This window comes from Zingiber officinale, chromosome 7A (genome assembly GCF_018446385.1).
Source record: "Zingiber officinale cultivar Zhangliang chromosome 7A, Zo_v1.1, whole genome shotgun sequence".
Classification (NCBI taxonomy): domain Eukaryota; kingdom Viridiplantae; phylum Streptophyta; class Magnoliopsida; order Zingiberales; family Zingiberaceae; genus Zingiber; species Zingiber officinale.
The window spans coordinates 115,436,109-115,457,865 of NC_055998.1; the positions used below are offsets into that span (position 1 = coordinate 115,436,109).

General features: G+C 40.7%; 2 protein-coding genes across 6 annotated transcripts; both read right to left on the reverse strand.

Moving 5' to 3' along the window:
- Positions 1-1,275: 1,275 nt before the first annotated feature.
- On the reverse strand, positions 1,276-4,325 carry LOC122002114 (FT-interacting protein 1-like). Of its 5 annotated transcripts, none has more exons than XM_042557177.1 (3): positions 4,140-4,325; positions 4,019-4,062; positions 1,276-3,929 (listed from the first exon to the last, which is right to left on the reverse strand). In XM_042557177.1, the coding sequence occupies exon 3, from the start codon at positions 3,882-3,884 to the stop codon at positions 1,500-1,502; it is 2,385 nt and encodes a 794-aa protein (XP_042413111.1). In that variant the 5' UTR covers positions 3,885-3,929; positions 4,019-4,062; positions 4,140-4,325; the 3' UTR covers positions 1,276-1,499. The 5 variants fall into 5 exon arrangements, with proteins under 5 accessions (XP_042413111.1, XP_042413107.1, XP_042413110.1 ...); XM_042557173.1 differs by having other exon boundaries at positions 4,019-4,072; XM_042557176.1 differs by having other exon boundaries at positions 4,019-4,076.
- Positions 4,326-5,189: 864 nt separating this feature from the next.
- On the reverse strand, positions 5,190-21,013 carry LOC122000397. The gene is made up of 18 exons (XM_042554809.1): positions 20,804-21,013; positions 20,592-20,688; positions 20,419-20,472; positions 20,285-20,331; positions 12,796-12,829; positions 11,738-11,828; positions 11,239-11,330; positions 10,458-10,532; positions 10,087-10,169; positions 8,175-8,301; positions 7,975-8,064; positions 7,319-7,384; positions 6,921-7,012; positions 6,647-6,709; positions 6,492-6,555; positions 6,210-6,298; positions 5,896-6,022; positions 5,190-5,620 (listed from the first exon to the last, which is right to left on the reverse strand). Exons 1-18 carry the CDS (start codon positions 20,851-20,853, stop codon positions 5,567-5,569), a joined length of 1,395 nt encoding a protein of 464 aa, XP_042410743.1. The 5' UTR covers positions 20,854-21,013; the 3' UTR covers positions 5,190-5,566.
- Positions 21,014-21,757: the final 744 nt, after the last annotated feature.

A 21,757-nucleotide genomic window follows, 5' to 3' on the forward strand; every position in this document is an offset into this window, starting at 1 on the left:
AAAGATTTTGTGACTTAATTGAATTTAAAATTACATAAAATTTAAATTCAACTTACAATAAAAATGATTTGAACAAATGATCTTAGGCTACCAGCAGGAGCTGGTTTCTACCAGATGATGAAGACAATCTGCACAGTGTTGATAGAACTGGTTGATCGACCGAGCAGCACGAGCGAGCATAACATATCAGAAAGGTCGATCGGGCAGAAAGACTGACGGGCAGACAGGCCTGGTGAGAGGCAAGTCGGGCGATCTGATGTCGGGCGGACAGACAAGCAGGTCGAGCGAAGCAGACCGACTGAGCGAGAGGCAGACTGGGTGGACAGATAGGTCTGGCGAAAGGTAGATCGAGCGACTAGACAGGTCTGGCGAGAGGCAGACAGGGCGAGCAGGCAGGTCGGGCGAGCAGACAGGCCGACCAGGCGAGCAGACAGGTCGAGCGAGCAGACTGGCCGATCGAGCGAGCAGATAGGCCGACCAGGCGAAGCAGGCAGGCTGAGCGGATGAAGAGATCAACCGAGAAAACTGACCGAGGTCTGCGACTAACGCAGTTTTCTTGAAATAGATTCGTCCCACCTCCGACAGTGCTTCGAGATTTACTCGGATCATCTGTTTCCCAGGATATAACGGTTGACCGTAATTCCACTAAGCACTAGTGGTCACGACGAAGTGAGAGACACCCGAATGCTATCACGGACACTCTACCGAGTAGGAGTTGCACGAGAAAGAATGAGGGAATGAAGGTGGAGAGAAGCTTGTGTTGCTGTGTGACTTCTGTCTGTAATCGTAGTCTCCTTATATAGGAGCTCAAATCAACGACGACGTTAATGGTTGATTAATGACCATTACTTTGCCGAACAGTGAAACACCCACCGTTTTGCTCATTATCGTTTGATCGTTTTTATTCTACATTAATCTCGACTTTAATGCATCAGTTACACAGCAACAAAAAAGTTTACGTGGCAACATATTGGTTGCAGCATTCGACACGCGTAGGTCGTGCCCACACACGAGTCAACATAGTTCAATGCAAATCTGGACCTTGAATTTACATCCTCTTGCGCACCCACATGTGAGAAAGAGTCTCCCCCCATGCATTTGTTTACATTCTCAATGCATGTGAATCAATATAAATCAACCAACATACTATAAAACTTCCAATGTGAGATTAAAATCTCATTCACAGTAGAACTCCTTTTCTCTTCAACCTTTTCTCCATTCACATCACTTATATCCAACAAATAGTTGGCACAGTATACATTCAGTGGATCATCATTGAACTCCATAACATCTATTGCCCTTTTTATTTATCCAAGCATTTTTCACAATATTAGATCATCTTCTCGATCCTTACAATCACTCTGGGAAATAAAATGAAATATATATCAAACAGCAAGCAAAATCAGTCTAAATGCTGTCGAAGATTTTATGCTGATAGCTCTGCAAAAACAAGAAGATTTTGAAGAAATATAAGACGTGGAGCTGTAGATCGGTTTCTCTCAGAGCATGCTGTCGATTCGGGAAGGAAGCCTCTTGAAGAAATTGCTCGGCGCCGACGGCAGCTTGCTCCTAAATCTCGGGTGGCGCAGCGCGTAGAATCCGGCGAGCAGCGCCACCACCTGGAACGGCGTCATGTAGAGCGCCAGCGCCGCCACCAAGCAGAACACCACGAACAGCGCGGTGGCCCGCGGGTCTCTCCAGCTCAGCAGCGACTGCAGCCTCTCCCCCTGAGTCGCCACGTCGCCCACCACCGTCTGTATCCTTCCTGCCACGCTCCGCAGCCGGTCGTAGCGCATCCGCACCACGTCGTGGGGCTTCGACGTCGGGAACGTGTCGAATTCCTCGTCCAGCTCGTCCGGGTGGATCGCCTCCGCCCACGACAGCTTCGCGTCCATGTGCGCCGGGTGCCGCGGCCGCCACCGGAAGTTCCACACCCCGATCAAAAACATGTACAAGAACACGGTGGGGAGGATCAGCTCCGGGTAGCATATCAATATCACAAACAGGACGTGGACGAGCAGAGTGGTCACCGGATTCCGCCACCGCCGCACCTCCTCCAGCCAGCGGAACACTCCGATGGTCCCCGACAGCAGAGACATGATCCGGAAGAAGTTGGCCTTGCTCCGCCGCATGCTCCACATGTGCGAGTCCACGTCTAGCATGTACTCCACCGCCTCCTTGCGCAGCGGCGGTTCCGCTCGGCCCAGCCGCGCCGCCACGATGCTCATCGCCTGGTAGCGCAGGCTATCCACCTGCGTGATCGTGAATGGGTGTATGTAGTGCATCTTCGGCAGCAGAGGATGCATGTAGAGATAGATGACGCCGACGATGGAGAGGCAAGTGAAGCGCACGGCAAGGTGAAGCTCTCCCATCTTCTTCACTCCGGACGGCTGCAGCACCACCAGCGGGTGCGTGTGCGTGTAGATCCGATCCATCTCCAGCGTCGACAGCCGAATCCTCACTTTCCCAATCCTCGTATCTTTTGCCGTCGCCGGCGCCGGCTTCTCCCCGACGTGGCAGTTGTCGAACACGGCGAAGGTGATTACGGTGCAGGGGTCGTAGACTTCCCACGTGTACTGCTCGTTCCACTTTGGGTTGAAACTGTCGATGACCGTCCTGGTGCGGACCCATTTCTGGCTGTACTTGGCGACGCAGTAGGCGTCGGTGGTTCCCCGGCCGTCCTTGGACTTCATCGGAGCTAGTCCTTGCGCGCTGAGGATGCCCACCTCCAGAACGCCGACGGGCTGCTTCCAAAGCTGCCGCGCCGTCGGCCGGGTGTCGCTGATGTACATCGTGCTCTCGTCCATGACGTGGTAGGCGCCTTCGAGGCAGACGCGGAGGTGCACTCTGCTCGAGAACTTGAGCTCCTTCCTCGTCTCGCCCCCCTCCAGCACCGCCAACCCGAACCGCTCCATGTTGAACCACCGGGAGTGCACCGGCCGGTGGTCGAGCCTCCGCTCGAAGAGCGTCATCGGGAGCACAAGCCGACCGAGGAGCTCGTCCTTGGTGGGGCTCACCCGGTCCTCGACGTTAAGCACCAGGTGCTCCTCGAACGGCTCCGCCGCCACGAACACCAAGTCCTCGTTCCACGTCGGATTGGTGGTCTTGGCGGCGGAGACTTTAGTCTTCAGCACCTGGTTGCCCACCTGCGCCTTGATGAAGGCCTCCGGCAGGCGGCCCTTCTCGTTGGGGGCCACGTCCTGCGCCTCGATGACGTTGACACGGAGGTACCAGAGCTTGGGGGACACGTAGACCTTGGAGCGGATGTTGACGACGCCCTCCCCCTGCACCGACGCCGCGTCGGAGTGCCACGCCTCCGGGAACGCCTCGTCGGCCTGCGTCCCCATCCACACCGCCACCATGACCTCTCCCCTCACCTTGGACTCCCCGCGCTGATCCTCCAGCCGATACCACTGCGGAGCCAACGGGCTGTCGGGCGGCACACGCGTCGGGACCTCGTTGAGGTCGAACACCACCCGGCCAATGATGTCGTCGCGGCCGACCATCTCGCGGTCGCGGACGAAGACCTCGAGGGCGGTGGACTGGACGTGCTCCTTGGAGAAGGCGAAGACGTGGTTCCACTCCGGGTTGGTGCGCTTGTCGAAGTGGCGCGTGGTGCCCTTGTAGTTTCCGAGCTTGACCTCGACGTAGGGATCGAGGCTGCCGGTGACGGGGTTGGGGGGAAGGTCCTTGGCCTTCACTACGCGCGCGTACAGGTAGTACATCTGTTCGACGAGGTCGTAGGTGCTGGTGAGCTTGTCGCCGGTCACCATCCCGAACCAGCCGCTGCTCCGTTGGTGCGGCCACCTCTCACCCAGGTTCGGGCTCGTGTCCTTCAACTTGTACTCGTCGCCGCGTCCCGGTTGGTTTTGCTGGTTCGCCATGGATTAGCTACTCTGCTCTGTTCTGCTTTGCTCCACTATATCAGCCTGTTTCAGAGAAGAATTTTGGAACGGTAGGAACATCGAATGCTTGCTTTCATGGTCATTTACTGAAGGCATCGAATCGGATTCAATACCGAGGACGTGGTTTTTTGTTCTTTCGAGATGTGCAGTTCTTCTTCTACGCAACACTGTCTTCAATTCATCAAGAACAAACTCAAATAAATTTTTACCTTGGCAAGCAAATCTTAAACTTACAAATTTGCCTCCGTTGCTTCGTCGATCTTGTAGCAGGGATCACCGTTTTCTAGTGTGTTTCTTCGTTGCAATTCGTGCAGGGAAGAAGATGACTGCTTTCATGGAGAAATTAATCTCCGCTGAGATGAGAGTGAAGTGTCGAAGGAGGAAGGGCTCGATCTTTTCTTAATTTAAAAGAAGGAAGAAAGTGGAGGAATAAAGTAAAAAAAAAATGATCATTTAGACAACTCATATGAGCGACTTCACTGTTTATTGTGTCACAAGGTGAGGAAAATAACATACAATTACTGGCTCTGGTAGATTTGTTTCTGGATTGACTAAAAAAGCTTCTATTGTGCTTCTAGCCAGGTCGATTATTCCATGCACACTTCCACAAAGAATTGATTCTTAAATACACAATCCAAAAGCTTTAGACTTTAGACTATCATTTCTTCGAGCTTTATTCTGTATGCTTTAATTAAATACTGAAAAGGCTCTTTAACCATTGTAATTTCCTAGCAGCTACAATAACCTGGATTCCTAAACTGTTATTATATATAGTTTGTGTTATGCTCAAACTCTGATAAGCTAAGCATCACGTTTGACATCATCATTTCAGCTTGAACACAGGTGATGAGAAACTTGTATTACTAACCAGTGTTATATGATATATATGTATTATTAGTATTCTTCTAGTAAAAGTTTATTTTTGAGATGCACCATCCTTGAAGTGCCCACTGAAAATGCAGAGCTTTGTGATAACCAGTTCGGATCTTCTGTCCCCATTTCTCTCTGTCCCCGTGTCTTATTGCCGATCGAACGGGCCAGATTACATCTCAAGGATGTCTTGCACACATCTTAAAGATGTCATGATGCATTGAAATGTAATCTGGTCCGTCCGATCAGCAGTGGGACACGGGGACAGAGAGAAATAGGGACAGAGGATCTGAACTATTGTGATAACAGAAACAGAGATCAAGTGGGAAAGAAATCAAGTGATAACATGATCATCTAATCACTTTTCTGGAGGAAAAATCCAAATATTATGCTCTTTAGCAAAATGAATTTTTCATGCCAAAGCGAATGTTTGCTTTATTCGTTCTTTTGGAGAATTGATTCTCCATATCACTGATGGAATATCAGTTAGGTTCAAAATGGTTCCTACCATTTATGAAGGTAATAGACATCAGAAAAACCACAAAGAAGGGAGTACTTATGAGGTTTCAAGTGCGTAAGGGGTTGAATTGGCTCACAGTTGCTTCATCAAAGTGCTTCCTCATTTCCCTTTCTAGGATCATCATGAGCCTTGTAGTAAACAAATGAGCAGTATGTTAAAAAGCCTGGTGGAGTGTTCACTTGCTATGTGCAGACCAGGGAGAGCGTTGCCAATTCATAAGCTTCATTTGGTTTATAATCTTAACTTAACCGCCTTCAGGTATTAGTAGCATTTAATCACCATTGTCAACCTTATGCTTCTGAGAGATCACCATTAAAGACGATTCCTGAGATGGAAAAAAAACCACTTTAATCAATTACGCTAAGGACATAAAATTGGGCAAGTCAGGATGTGGTTATTATCTCTTGGAGAATGTGTCGAGTGAATGGCATTCTTGTAGCTACTTGGGTTAAGCAATATCAAGTAGATTCTTGAGATAAAAAATAACACAAACAAGAAATCAATTATGATTTCTATTTTTGTTCTCACTCTAATGCTGACACAAAAGTGGGCAAGTTTTGAATAACATGAGTTTTTTTGTTTTGTTTTGAGTTTATTTACCTTAGTCCCAGCAATTATGGTATCGTTATGAGGATGAATTGCACAAGCTAGAATGTTTTCTGATACAGGAATATATTTGTTTTCTGGAATTCTACTGCAGTCTGGAGAATTGCTCCTTGATTCCGGACTAGCAATAAAAAAAAAATACAAATAAGAATTTGTCAGAAAATCAGCATTACATGCCTTTTCGAGTTAAAAACTTGTCGTAAAAAGATTTAGGTGCAAGTGAAATTTTGCGAGGGATTTTAGAGCCCATCTTCATTTTATGAGCAGATCTCCTAAGAATATATAAATAAATAAACAATAGAGCTCACTCGAAATCCACATGGCATGCTGAGTGTTTGCCTGGAAAGAAGTCAAGCAGATACAATCCTTTATCTGCAACAGACCCAACTGCATATGTCTGAAGACAAGATAATTGTTATGGACAAGTTAACTGTTGTCTTGTGGTTGTATCCAAGAAAAAAAATCTAATTTTAATCAACCAACAATGCACAAATGATGTTTTTAATCAACTCCTAACAATGATTTGCATGGGATTGGAGCAGTACATCTTGTGTAAATGGTGTTAGATTCAATGTAATGAGAAAACATACTGAGAATGTTGGGAACCAAGACGGTCTTCTTATAATTGACTTTGTTGATATAACTGTTCCATCCCTGCTTGAATAATAGAAATATCAGAATGTCATACAAGGGAAAAACGCAAATAAAACCTCTAAATTGCATGGGCACAAGTTTAAAAACTAACAACACAGCAGGTGGACAGTGCACATGTGTCACCACAAGATCGCTAAGATCCAGAACCCCAGACCTGTAAGAAATCATAGAGTATATTAGAAAATTCAAGCCTTGCGTGTAACAGCTTGATTGCACTATCTGTAACCAACCGAAGAATTTGTTCAGATAAATCACTCAACCAAAAACAATGGCCTTTTCCTTATGTGTAACACAGAAAACAAGGGAAGACGTTGCAAATTCCAAGAGCTGAACAAAACGCTACTATTTAAACCAATGTGAATTACCAGCCATCAACCAGATGGAAAGCTAACTGCCTGGAACAAGATGGATTGATGCTGATGCTGTGGATTTCTTTTGGAAGAATGTCTGTCTGTGCCTGAAAGTTAACAAAATATTTTCACTCTGAATACATTTAAAACTGGATGCACGGGTTGAATTGAACTGAAGGATTCAACATGATGGAATATGTTGCAACAAGGACTATATTTGAAAAATAGTTAGATGAATTAAAGGTTACTATATGATATCTAAACATGTAGAGAGCTGTGCACAGTCATGTCTTCCACATATGACAAGTTTACAAATAATATTTCAATTCGCAGTGTTAACATCAATATCCAAAATTGTTGGAATAGTAGCTATTAAATAGGACAGATGAGCATAAATCATTTTGTTATTGTACCTTCAAAGATGAGATTTTCTCCAGCTCAGCCGATAACTTTATGGATATTGAAGGGTAAAGAGACCTCTGGAAAAGGTTCAATGAGATAATATTATGATGATATAGAGAAACTGGGAAACAAAGACTTATCTAGAAATATAAATGAGTCCCACTTGAAAAACCATGAATTTCTATTGTTTGCATATTTTCTTTACTATTAATAACCAACATTTCATAGTACAAAAAAGTTATATTTGAGTTATCCAAGCAGGAAATATTTTGATATATTGCAGATAATTTTCACTTAAACCACTAGGGACCTATTTACCAAAGGGGTGGTTGGGGTTAGAAAACTTGATAGCATCAACCATTGGTGGTTATCAATTAATTGGGACTATTTTCAGCCACATTTGACATCAGAACATTCATATGAATATAGAACCATTTGGATATATTTGAAAAGTTTTATTTTTTGATTGAATGAAAAGGATATTTTTGGAAAGAGAGATATATGAATATATAAACAGGAGTGTGTTAGAGAGGCTATAATGTGAAAAATATTTTTGGGTAGATAAGTTACATGCCCATGTTAACTGTGAAGAACAAAAATTCAGTATTAACAAGGTACTGATGACAACTTGATTCGTAGAAGAGATTTCTATATATTTGCTTCTCACCTGATTGTGACTTTGAAAAGCATGAGATGACTGTCCTCCGCGAATATCCCAAGAGTGAATAAATCCACATTTGTCTGCCCCTAATACAACCTAAATATAGAAGGATTTACTCATCAAGAAATTAGAAATAGCAAAACAGAACGGCAAGAAGTAAAATAGAATAATTTAGGGCAAACTACAGTTGCATTTATGATACAAACCTGATCTTGGTATAGTGCAATGCTATTAAGTTCTCTTCGTGAATTAGTTGTAAGCGTGAGGCATGGATGATTGGACAATCGTGTATCCCAAACATAAACATTGCCATCTAAACCAGAAGCAAACAACCTACAAGAGGAAATTTATAAAGCAAAATAATCACACCAATAATCAACAATAGTGAAGCATTATAATGTTAATTCTATTAAAACACAAAAAGAAATTTGTCTCAGATTCATTGGAAATATATGATTTATACTAGCAAGATTTGAACACTAGGGCTCCTACTTTGATATGATGTAAGCTATTAATAATGTTAATTCTACTAAAAACACAAAGAAATTTAGCTCAACGTAATTGAAAATATATGGTTTCTACTAGCAAGATTTGAGCACTAGGGCTCCAACTTTGGTATGATGTTAGAGCAAGGAAAAACCTCAATCCATCTTAAAGTGACTAATCACTCGGGGAGATTCCAAGGATGTCAGCACTTGGTCATGTGGGACTAGAAGGTGGAGCGTCATTAATGCCAAATTGCCAATGAATGTCAGTATCCTCAATAAGAAAAGAGATCTTCGAATTGAAAGAGGTTAGATGAAATATCCCCAAACTCCAAGAAGTTGCATAATTCATTCAATTAAATAATACAAATGACTCAAATGTTATAAGTATCTTATTAAAGGTATAGAAACACTTCTCGGTGTTAGTAAATGTACATCCTCAAACAAGTTGAAAGCATGGGGTTAGAATTAATACTTTAATCTCAGGTTAGTTATGACAATTGAAAGTTGAACTTATAGGTACATTTTTTTCCCAAGTTGAACTTAGTAAAAGCTTGAGCTCAGTTAAAGCTAGGACATAGGCAAAGAATTTTAATAACAAGCTTGAACAATAAAAAAAAACTCGGTAAATAAATAAAAAAATAAAAAATTGAGTTTTTTTATTTCTTGGCAAGCAAGCTTGAATAAAACAAGCTCAGGTTGGCTCCTTTATAACCCTACCCTCCTCTATGCTTTGTCTTTCCCTCATCTTCACAACTGTTTTCCCCCATCATCACATTGTCACTCTCATCTCACTCTGTTAGAGTTGGGGGCGGTAAAGATGATACACCCTATTTACATGGCATAGCCCAATCTTCAAATTTGTGTTTGGACACAAGTCAGAGTGTTAGTGTTAGACTGGTTGAGTGATAAATGGACTAAAATTAAACTAGACATGCTCAGGTTTCATAAATGGAGCCACTATAAATATAGGTTGTGTGACATAATCCGACTTATATGTCTAACCTGTTTGATTAAATGGCTTACATCGGGACGACACATTTAGAATCATTTTATATTCATTTGACAACTATTAACGTAAAATAAACAGGTTGCATTCAGTTAGAAGTAAACATGTCTCAGGTCAGGCCAATAAGACATGGCAGATTTATCATCCATTGACAATGAATTGTGACTCCTGATTAGTGTGCCATCACCCTCTCCCTCCACCATTCTCAGCCCTCCAACTTCAGCACAAAGCATTGTGCAGTCAAAATCTCTCAACAGTAGCAAAGTATTGCATTTTCTTTATCTTCAGTAAGTTTCTTATCAGTCTTATTTTCCTAGTTTGTGCAACAAATTAGACTTTGATCCATATCTAGGCTTTGCTTGAGGGAGAATGTTTAGATATAAAGGTTTGGACCACATGGGGTATTATATCATCAGGAATTGTGTAGGATAATATAGATATAATGTTCTCTCTAATAATGAATATGACTGACATATCCCTTTTAACTCATGGAATTGGTAAAAATGGGAATATAATGCACAAATGTTATGAAACCAATATATTCTCAATTGACCTCATATCAAACACAAATATTCCAAACAAGTAAATTTCAGTTTTGGTGCACTTTTTTACTAGCTATGTAACCTTGACTTGTCATCCGAAGCAAATAATACTTCAGATAATCCATTGGCGTGCTCCATAGTGTGGTCCTTCTGGCTGCATAGTACCTAGATTTTTTATGAAAGAAAAAGAAGGATTAGAGTGGGCAAGGCAACAAGCAAGCATTGAGATTATTAGAATATAATGATGACTTGCAGCAACACTTCCAAATATCTTGTTGATAACATCCATGAAAATTTTCACAGATTAAATAAATCAAAGGAATTTGTCTTCCGAAAACTCTTGTATATGGATCATTTTAACCAGATTGAAAATTTGAAGTAAAATGTGAAATATCAAACACTTACAAACATAAATATTAGGTAATACATTAGCTGCATATCCAGAGGACTTACTTGTGCTTCTTTGGATGAGAAATGAAAGATATTGATAAGACAAATGTGATGGTTTTCTCTAGTAGCACAAGCTACCTAAAGAAGAAAAACAAATAGTTAGCACAAGCAACCATAAAAAGGCACTAAGAAGCATGTTAAACCATTAGCCATTGAAGTAGTAGTTAGTTTATTTCTATTAATCATATATTACTGTGTGACTGCATGTCAAATATCAATGCTGAAAAAGGATCCAGAAGTCTACTCGTATAGATAAAGGACTGGGGAAGATCATTTGCCTCACATCTGTAGATAGGAATATTTGGGTGAAAATATTTGATCAGCAGCACACAAAGAAGCAACTTATCATGACAAAAGGTTTACCCTATAAAACATAGAACCAGAAAGAAAGTACAAAAAAACAAGCTAGCCTACATCATAGATGAGCAGTAGACAAACCCACAAATACCTTTTCATATGAGTATATTATGCATAATCACTCCATCGTCTAGAATGAAAATTCATCGGGTAATATTCAAAGGAACATTACACAATCTCTGGCAAGGCAAAAGACTTTCTTGAGCGACAAAAAGAAACAGTTGTTCAACTAATTGTTAGGACTGAGGCACAAGCAACTAAGATATGCTAGTATCATTTTGCCTGTGTTTGTCAGACTTAACTATAACTCACATGGAACCAACAATTATGGATCAAACATGGAAATATATAATAGAACATTTTATAAATGTTAGTCACTTTAGGAATGGGGAGTCACAGTTCCATTGGGAATACATAACAAACAAACCTCATCTTGATTAATTGGATTCCACCGAACAGAATCTAATGCTTGGCCAACGGAAATATGGATAAATTCTTTTGTCCCATTCACCAATTGACCTTAGCAAAAGACAAAACAAATTATGTTCAGCCTAATCTACAAATAATAGTTGAGAGAAGCGATATAAAAAGATATTAGTTCCCATCAATGTCTGGCTGAACCACGCTTAATTAATAGAAGATAAATAATATGCAATCATCTTTTAAGTATTAAATTACATGAAACACATATCACTATTTATTAAACAATTAATAGCTAGTTTTGTTTCCTTTTCTGGTTCATCAAAGAGAAGTTTTTTAATCCTTCTAGCCTGTCATAGCAGATGAGAATAAATTTGGATTTGTTAAACAGGTTCCTTTTAATATGTAATGTGTGCACAAGTAACAAACTTATTCATAAAATCCTCTATAAGGAAATAAGCATACTCTTATACTATATTATTTCACAATATGCAATAGAAACTTACTGGATTTTGGACCGTATATTGCACAATATAATGTTTCGAACTCATGTACAATCAAGCATCCTGCTTTTGTTATTGAGGCAAGATAAATTCCCTACAAAATGGAAGCCAACTGACACAATGGTTATGTTTTCATTACATAATAACAATGAAGGCTTGCATTGCATGAACTAAATCAATAGTTATCACATATATACAGCAAAAATCTGCCAACCATGTTTGACAAATTGATTGTTAAAAACAAATAAACATAAATCAACCAATAGTACCAAATTCTATTGCTTTTTTTGTAAAATTCTAAAATTTATACTAGTTAAAATGGTACGAATAGCGTAACAATTGTAAGTAATCCTACCAAGTACTATCCTATGCCAACATTAACCATATTGTTTTACTCCATATTTGCCTAGAGCATGATTGTATTCTTCAATAACCTCCATGTTTAGATATTACAATTGGAAGAACTAAAGTATAAAATCTCAAACCGTGCCAGAGTTTCAATTACCGATTAATGGTTTCGAGAGTCGAGACTATATCGTATCGTGTCAATATGGTATTTATTAACTTTCAAATAGAAGTATAATCAATTACGAAAATCATTTCCATTAATATCTAAGAGCAATACTTGCATAGTCAGATAGATAAATTTAAGATTTTGAAAACAATTAAAGAATATTTTGACGATCTTATATTTCCAAAAGAATTTTAAAAAAATAATCATGAACTTTTGCTTATAGAGTTATCACCATCGAGTATTTACATTGTATGCCCCATGTTATCTTTTGGTTTCGATAAACAAATTACATAAGAGGCTCCAACCCCAATGTATGGGATGAAAACCACTTGCTACCATTGCAATTCCATCATCATCACAGTTCATTCATCTATGTGGATCGTCACAATTCAAATCCAAAGAAAATAAGCAAAAAGATAGATGCACAAGAAAAATAACTTAAACAATAAAAGTGAGATGCCTTAAGATGATGCTGAATTTAATAAGAGGAGAGTAATTATTTATGATAATTGAAGTAATATAAAGTTTTCAGAATGCCAAGAGCAACCTCGGTGTCAAAATCCAGTCCTGAAATCCCCTTCCTGTAAAAGAAACATGGCCAAGTCAATACTCTCCTCCATAATAATCAAGGTATCTATACTTCCGCATTGAAATTGATGCAAAGCAAAAAAAAGTAATGTAATTCAGGAACCAAATCAATATATTACTAACATTGGTAAAACTAAAGTGTGTGCATCATTGACAAGAAAATTGCACTTTTATGTAAGGAACACAAGTAAAATTAATTTTAATTCAGTAAAAAGCATCAACTTATTTAGGAAGATTGATCATACTATCGAATATTATTGAACTTTTAGCTAATGTTTAGAAGTTAGAACCCTTGGTCGTATAGTGAGACAGTTTGGTCACCTCAAGAATCAGACTGTCTTTCCTTCCATCTTTTGTTTTTATGTAGGAAAGGACTTCTTGATATTTCCTAAAGAATTAAGGAGTCCAGTATATTTGACTCAAACCACCAAAAAGGCTCATGCCAAAACTTCCTCAAAATTGTCCCTCTATTCAGACAATTTAAAATTAGCTAATGTCATTTCCTTGAATGTGCAACCAGATTAGTTTTTGAAAAATCATGCACTAGTAGAAATTGTAATGTGCATGCTCAAAGACAGACTCAAGATGATGTTGTAAATAATGAGAGCACTAACAGTAGTAAAATTGCACGAAAATAACAAGCATGCAATAAACAGGTAAATAGATGAGTAAGGTTAAGAAATTGGTATCTCCGGTTGAAGCGTCGGCATGCCGACTGTCTTTAGAGAATTTATTGCCGCCCACGGTGCAGAGGCTCTCCGGCAAAATTCCCCCAAGATCTGACAACCGCTCGCGTTGTCCGTAGGTGCACTCCAAGACGAACGTCGCACTCGGACTCAATCTCAGATCGCTATAAACCAAGCCTCAGGACAAACTCTCGGTAAGAAGAAGACAGAGAGAGGGAAGGAGAGAAAGCAGAGCAGATTGCTTCGGTGTGTTGAACCAAGAACAGAGACAGTGTATTTATACACTCTGAAGCAGTGCACGCACCCCAGGAAGCAAAGCGTGCGTCGGTTCGAAGTGTGTCGCTTCCGCTTCCTCACGCGCAGGATACTGCTTCGCTAGCGAAGAAGTGCGTTCGCTTCCTCACGCGCCTTGCCAGGTGCGTCGGTGGTTCACAAGGGACAGAACCAAACCAAACCAAGGACTGGCAAAAACAAACCAGTCCGCCTGCAAGCGCGAGGCCCACGAGCTGGGGATTTGCACCCCCCCCCCCTACGCGTGATGATCGCGTGCGTCGCGCTCGGTTTATGGATTTCCGGCTCGAACCCCCCGAAACCACTTGATTTGGGCTCGGCCCGCGCATGCGTGTAGGTCCCCTTAACTTTGCTAAGCAAGGATGGAAGGGATCCATATATAAGCTCTTCCAACCTTCTTGTCTTAGCAATGTGGGACTAAATGCATACGCATATGCATTACAACTAAAACCAAGAAAAATACTTTGAATTAAACTCAAAACTCAACAATCCCCCACTAATTCAAATTATTTTGGTCGAAAAACAGAGACTTGTCCTGAGGCTTGATTGCAATGAGCTTTTAGTAAAAATACCTTCCGGTTTGAATTTTCACCTAAGTACACCAATCTTATTCACATAGGTGTGAAGTGAACTCAGTCTTGAACTTAAACCTTTTATATGTGAAAATCAATTGATAACAACTCATCACGGGCGACGGTTGAATCCTTTTGGGTTGGTGCATTACGGCCATACCACCGAATCTTGTTTCATAAGTGCTAAGGAGAGTTGCCTAGACCCCCCACACTGCGGCCACACAGTTACACTTACATAGGTGAGTTCTCCAAGGATGTACTGCGAGCATCCTGTCATTAAGACCTTGAACTCATTAAGAGCTCCTAAGCTCATCCTTACTAGCAGTCAAGCATCTATCCAGGGAAGAGACTATGAGATTACATCTCAATCAATTTGATGCTTACGATTCACTCTTATAACTTGTTTATACCACATTGAACCTACTTCTTGGATCTCTAATCAGATAGGTTGGGTTGCCGCTATAGGTGAATCCAGGATAGGCCTCAGTCTCATTCCCTTACTGGATCTCTTGATTTTCTCATAATCAAGTTTGGATCAGCAATATTGTCTTTTGAACTTACAAAGTCTAATGACACCACTCCAAGAGACACTAACTCACGAATAGACTTTAATCTTATTCGTACATGTCTCTTCTGTTTCTGGTTATACTTGGAGCTTCTAATCTGAGCTATTGTTGTTTGATTATCACAGTGTACTGAAATAGAAGGTATTGGCTTCATCATCAAGGGAATTTCAGAAAGAAGACCCTTAAGCCAATCAGCTTCAGTTACTGTGGTATCCAAAGCATACAATTCTGCCTCAGATGTAGAACGGGTTATAATCGTCTGTTTAACAGACCTCCAAGCAACTGCACCGCCTCCAAGTGTAAAGACATAACCAGTAACGCCTTTACACTCAGCAGTGTCATCTATCCAACTAGCATCACTATATCCCTCCAGAATTGCAGGGAATCTTCCATACCACAAGCCCAAGGATATAGTACCTTTTAGGTATCTGAGTACTCTGTCTAATGCATCCCAATGTGTTCTGTCTGGACAGGTAAATCTGTTCAATTTCGTTATAGCAAAAGAAATATCAGGTCTAGAACAATTTGCTAAATACATTATACTACCTATGATTTGTGAGTATCTTAGTTGAGACACTGTCACACCACTCTTATTCTTGTGGAGAGTTTTTGAAAGATCATAGGGTGTGACGACAGATTTAACTTGGCTATAGCCATATTTCTCTAATACTCTCTCAACATAGAGTGACTGAGAAATTGCTATTCCATCAGGTGATCGAGTCAACTTCAGCCCTAAAATCATATCAGCACAACCCATATCCTTCATATCAAACTTACCACTTAAGAGGGCCTTAGTCTCATTAACAATAGAAAGGTTAGAACCAAAAAGTAGAATATCATCTATATATAAACATAAGATAATACAATTATCACCTTTCATTTTAGCATACACACATTTATCAGAGTCATTCATTTCAAAGACAAACGATAGCATAGCACTATCAAATTTTTCGTACCACTGCTTTGGGGCTTGCTTCAAACCATAAAGAGATTTGACTAACCTACAGACTTTATTCTCATATCCAGAAACTACATGTCCCTCAGGCTGATCCATATATATCTCTTCTTCAAGATCTCCATTTAGGAATACCGTTTTGACATTCATTTGATGGACCTCAAGATGATATATAGATGTCAATGCTATTAACACTCGGATTGTAGTAATTTTGGTAACAGGAGAATAAGTGTCAAAATAGTTAATCCCTTCTTTCTGTTTGAATCCCTTAGCAACTAGGCGGGCTTTGAATTTATCTACTGACCCATCAGGTTTTAGTTTTCTCTTAAACATCTATTTACATCCTATAGTGGTACACCCAGGAGGTAAATCTACCAACTCCCAAGTGGCATTAGAGATAATAGAGTCCATTTCACTTTTAATGGCCTCTTTCCAGTGTTTAGCTTCAGGAGAAGCCATAGCATCTCTATATGTCACAGGGTCACCTTCTATATTATAGGTGATAAAGTCCTGGCCTAAATCCGTAGACACACGTTGCCTCTTGCTCCTTCTCAGTTCTGTATGCTCACTAGATTCATCTAGTCTAGAGTGACTTGAGGAAGGTGTACCTTCTACGGATAATGGGGCCTCTACGGAAGCAGGCATATCTCTAGTAGGAATACCAGATATAGACTGAGGTGTTCTCGTCTTCATAGGAAATATATCCTCAAAAAATGTAGCATCACGAAGTTCTACAATAGTATTTGCATCTATTCCAGAAATTTCAGATTTAATAATCAGAAACCTATATGCAATACTATTTTGAGCATAACCCAAGAAGATATCATCTACAGTCTTTGGACCAAGTTTTTTCCTTCTGTGTTCAGGTACTAGTACCTTTGCAGGGCACCCCCACACTTTAAGGTATTTCAAACTTGTCCTCCGGCCTTTCCAAAGCTCATATGGGCTTTTATCCCTAGACCTCATGGGGACTCTATTTAACACATGACATGCAGTATATAGAGCCTCCCCCCACATGAAGTTGGGTAACCCAGAACTGCCTAACATGGAATTAATCATATCTTCAAGGGTTCGATTTTTTCGTTCTGCTAAACCGTTGGATTGAGGACTATATGGGGTAGTTACCTCGTGAATTATACCTGCATCTTGACAAAATTTTTAAAACAGGTTCGAGGTAAACTCTCCACCCCTATCAGACCTTAACCTCTTAATAGATTTATTTCTTTGATTCTCAGCTTCAGATTTAAAAATCATAAATTTATCTAAAGCTTCATCTTTAGTTTTTAGCAAATAAACATAACAATAACGAGAGTGATCATCAATGAAGGTAATGAAATACCGTTTATGGTCTCTCGTTATTACACCGTTAAACTCACAACAGTCAGTGTGAATCAATTCTAAAATATCACAATTTCTATCAACTGATTTGAAGGGTTTACGGGGTTGTTTATATTGCACACAAACTTCACATTTTTTCTTATCATTTATAGCATGCTTAGGAATCATGTCTAGATTCATCATTCTTTTTACAGTATTAAAATTGACATGTCCTAATCTGTCATGTCATATATCATAAGATTCAATATTATATGAACAACCAATATCAGTAGATTTATTTAAGGTAGCATTTTCTACATTGAGTTTAAATAAACCTTCATTAAGGTAACATTTTCCAATAAAAGTTCCTAAATGTAATATTACAACTTTATTACATTTAAAGTTCAACTCATAACCAACGCGGACTAACTTTGATCCGCTAATCAAATTCCGATGGACCGCTGGAACATGATGCACCTCATGCAGTGACAGGACTTTTCCAGAGGTAAACCTCAGGTCAACTTGTCCTATCCCAAACACCCTGGCTGCAGAATGGTTCCCCATGGTCACGGAAGTGCCTTCAATTACCTGATAAGTAAGGAAGGCAGAGCGATCAGCACAACAGTGCACATTAGCACCTGTATCAACTAACCATTCATTGGGTTGATAGATCAAGTTTAGTTCGGGTTTGAAGGTAACAAACCTATCGCTGGTGCCGTCACTAGCAGTCACAACATTTGCTTGTGTCTTGGTGTTGGACATATTGCTCTGGTTTTTCTTCTTGGGGCAGAATTTGGCATAATGTCCAACTTGCCCACATGCCCAGCACGGCTTGGTTCCATTTTTCTTTTGAATCTTTGGTTTGGGTTTCATCTTGTTCTTCATTTTCTGATTTTTGAATTTTTTCTTGTCAGATGAGACTACTACGTTTGCCTTTGGAATGAAATCCATAGGCATTTTTATATCATCATTTTTATGTTGCTTCCGATGTTCTTCTTCGATATTTAAGGCAATCATCAAATCTTCTAGAGAGATTTTACCTCTCCTATGTTTAAGAGTCATGCCAAAATCTTCCCAACTCGGAGGCAATTTTTCGATGATAGACAAGACATGAAATTTTTCGGGTAATGACATATCTCCTTCAACAAGACCATGAATTTGAACTTGGAATTCATGTGTCTGCTCAACCACAGATTTCCCTTCAACCATTTTGAAGTTTAGGAATTTTGCCACAGTGTACTTTTCTAAACCAGAATCTTCGGAATTATATTTTTTATCCAAAGATTTCCATAGCTCTTTAGCCGAAGCCGTTGAGCAGTACACATCAAATAGCGCGTCTGAGAGGGCAGACAGGATCCTCCCATGGCAGAGATAATCCCTTTGCTTAAACCTCTGTAAGGCAGCACTATAGGCAGGTTCCTCTTCTCATTAGGTGAAGGAGGATCTGTTTCTATAACGGAGAATAGCCCTAGCGTAGTAAGCCAAAATTTCATCCGTTGTTGCCAACGTCTGAAGTTTTGTCCGAAAAATTTCTCGGGTCTGGCACTAGCCTCATCTGACCCCATTACCCTATCATTCATCATGTCTACTGATGCTTACAATAAATTCTCTAAAATTGTTTTAAATAATGAGAGCACTAACAGTAGTAAAATTGCACGAAAATAACAAGCATGCAATAAATAGGTAAATAGATGAGTAAGGTTAAGAAATTGATATCTCCGGTTGAAGCGTCGGCGTGCCGACTATCTTTAGAGAATTTATTGCTGCCCACGGTGCAGACGAGCGTCGCACTCGAACTCAACCTCAGATCGCTATAAACCAAGCCTCAGGACAAACTCTCGGTAAGAAGAAGACAGAGAGAGGGAAGGAGAGAAAGCAAAGCAGATTGCTTCGTTGTGTTGAACCAGGAACAGAGACAGTGTATTTATATACTCTGAAGCAGTGCACGCACCCCAGGAAGCAAAGCGTGCGAAGTGCGTCGCTTCCGCACGCGCGGGATACTACTTCGCCAGCGAAGAAGTGCGTCGCTTCCTCACGCGCCTCGCCAAGTGCGTCGGTGGTTCACAGGGACAAAACCAAACCAAACCAAGGACTGACAAAAACAAACCAGTCCGCCTGCAAGCGCAAGGCCCACGAGATGGGGATTTGCACCCCCCCCTCCTGCGCGCGATGATCGCGTGCGTCGCGCCCAGTTTATGGATTTCCGGCTCGAACCCCCCGAAACCACTTGATTTGGGCTCGGCCCGCACATGCGTGTAGGTCCCCTTAACTTTGCTAAGCAAGGATGGAAGGGATCCATATATAAGCTCTTCCAACCTTCTTGACTTAGCAATGTGGGACTAAATGCATACACATATGCATTACAACTAAAACCAAGAAAAATACTTTGAATTAAACTCAAAATTCAACAGATGATACCGGTTCCCATTTTAACACTTTAAAGGGATAACATAGTTCAGCGTTCTTGAAAATGTTAATGTATTTCAAGGGTAATGTTAAAATGATCTCATAAAGGATAAATAGATAATCGTATGAGATAGTCCACAAGATTAAGAAATGCTCTAACGCATGACATTTATAAGATGCCCCTCCCTTTGAAATAGAAGCTTAGCACTTAGCATGCTAGCCAGAATATGATAATCATGTTATTCTGAAATTAACCAGAGAAGTTTGGATCAAAGAAAACATCTACAATAAGTATGCAAGCTTTTTGGAGCTATCTGTGATATTGTATTTGTTAAAGAAACAGAAAGATTGCTACTTCACAAGAAAAAAGCAGAGTAGTCAATTACCTCATCCAACAAAATCTATCTTAGAGTATGTTTTTCAACCATCAAGATAATTAAGCCAGTTATTAGCGCGGTCAATATTCAAGACATTACTGAAACATGGCATCATAACAATCGTTTTGCAAGCAACCACATTTCAAGAAACAGAATTCCAGAAGATGAAATAAAAGGCAGGTCCATTATGGTCCAAGTTGAGCAACAAAAAAGGATGCTAACAAAAATGGAAGAAAGAGATAATAATAATAATAATAATAATAATAATAATAAAAGACCTTGAAAAGGAGGTCGATGAATTAGCAGGATCGTCCACCAATGCCAACTGGGAAAATACAATCTCATCGGTAATATACATGAACTGACCAAAAGCTTGTTCCAGATAGAAAAAAGAATAGCTAGGTGTACTTACAGCAGAGGCACATTTCTGGGGCTGGAAGATATAATCATGCTCGAAGACTCCAAGCTAAGTAGAATGCAGAAGAGCGGATACTCGAAAATTAAATCCAGATGAAAAACAATAGATTCGAGGAAGAACAGATCTTTATCAGAACATAAAACTTCGGGATAAGCAGGCAGCATTACCTCAGCCAACGAATCATGAAAAAGTATAGAAGCATCGCGCCTAAAACTGAGAGGCATCTTTCCTTTTATCTCCGTTGTCATACGCGTCCATCTTCGCCTTCACGAATCAAATCCCCGTCAAAATGTCTTGAAAGAAGCGCGATTACTAAAGAAATTTGCTAAAATAGCACAATAAACAGGATCGTCGGAGAAAGAAGAGAACACGCGAGTACGTGAACCGAGCCTCAGGAAGCCGCGTACAGGGGCCGAAGTACTTTTCCATGGAAGCGGAGAATGGAGGAGACGGCGGTGAGATTGACTTGACATCGGAGATACCGGAGGAAGGTAGGGCTTCCCGCCCAAATAAGAGCACCGACTACCGTCTCCATGGAATTTTCCGTTTAACCCCTTACAGTTTAACTGGTAGGTTTATTGAAAAAAAAACAAATTTGAATATATAATATGGTTATACATAGAATATTTTGCATGTTTAATGCTTGTGAATTTCACAATGAATGAACATTATCCAGCTGTTTCTCTAAAACGTCCATTTCCTACTTCAATTTGGAGATGACCATGCATGTTTTTCTTTGTATGATTTCTTCTAATTTTGAATGAGCGATATGGAAGGAATGATTCGAATTTCGAAGTTTCCTTCCAATCATTTCAGTAATTGTTGCTAATTTGTTTCTTTATGATCTGTTTATAGTAAATTCCTTTGTTTAACCTATACTTTTGGGGAAAATAATCAACAACTTCTGTTGGTGGTGCCATTAGTCAATAGAGATCTTTCACATTCTCAAAATTCATGGAAGTTGACACAAAGAGGTAGCAAAGAATAGAGACAAAGAACATCGACGACACGCCAGATTATTAAGCCCCATCAGGCCTCTTCCTCGTCGAGGTTACTGCAGGAAGAACGCGAAGAAGGAGAAGAGGGAGGCGCCGATGGCGGCTCCGGCGGCGGGGGTGACAGCGAAGGAGGCGCTGGCGGCGGGGCCGGGCGCCGGGGCCTCGGCCGCGAGGGCGGTGGTGGCCACTGCGGCTGTGGCGACGAGGACGACGCAGGCGATCTTCCTCATCTCCATCTCCGGAATCGAGCTCGAAAGGGAGGAAAGAGATGAGAAAGATCGAAAGTTGGGACGATTTCTTCCTTCGCACTTTCGCAGTTGCAGGCCTGAGGAGGG

Excerpts from the sequence above, each read along its gene's own strand:
- LOC122000397 (XM_042554809.1), bottom strand. The coding sequence starts at position 20,853 with ATGGAAAAGTACTTCGGCCCCTGTACGCGGCTTCCTGAGGCTCGGTTC. Across the intron at positions 11,331-11,737 it reads AATATACGGTCCAAAATCCA|GTCAATTGGTGAATGGGACA; the intron begins GTAAGTTTCTAT and ends TCTTTTGCTAAG. Across the intron at positions 10,170-10,457 it reads TCTCATCCAAAGAAGCACAA|GTACTATGCAGCCAGAAGGA; the intron begins GTAAGTCCTCTG and ends TAAAAAATCTAG.
- LOC122002114 (XM_042557177.1), bottom strand. The coding sequence starts at position 3,884 with ATGGCGAACCAGCAAAACCAACCGGGACGCGGCGACGAGTACAAGTTG.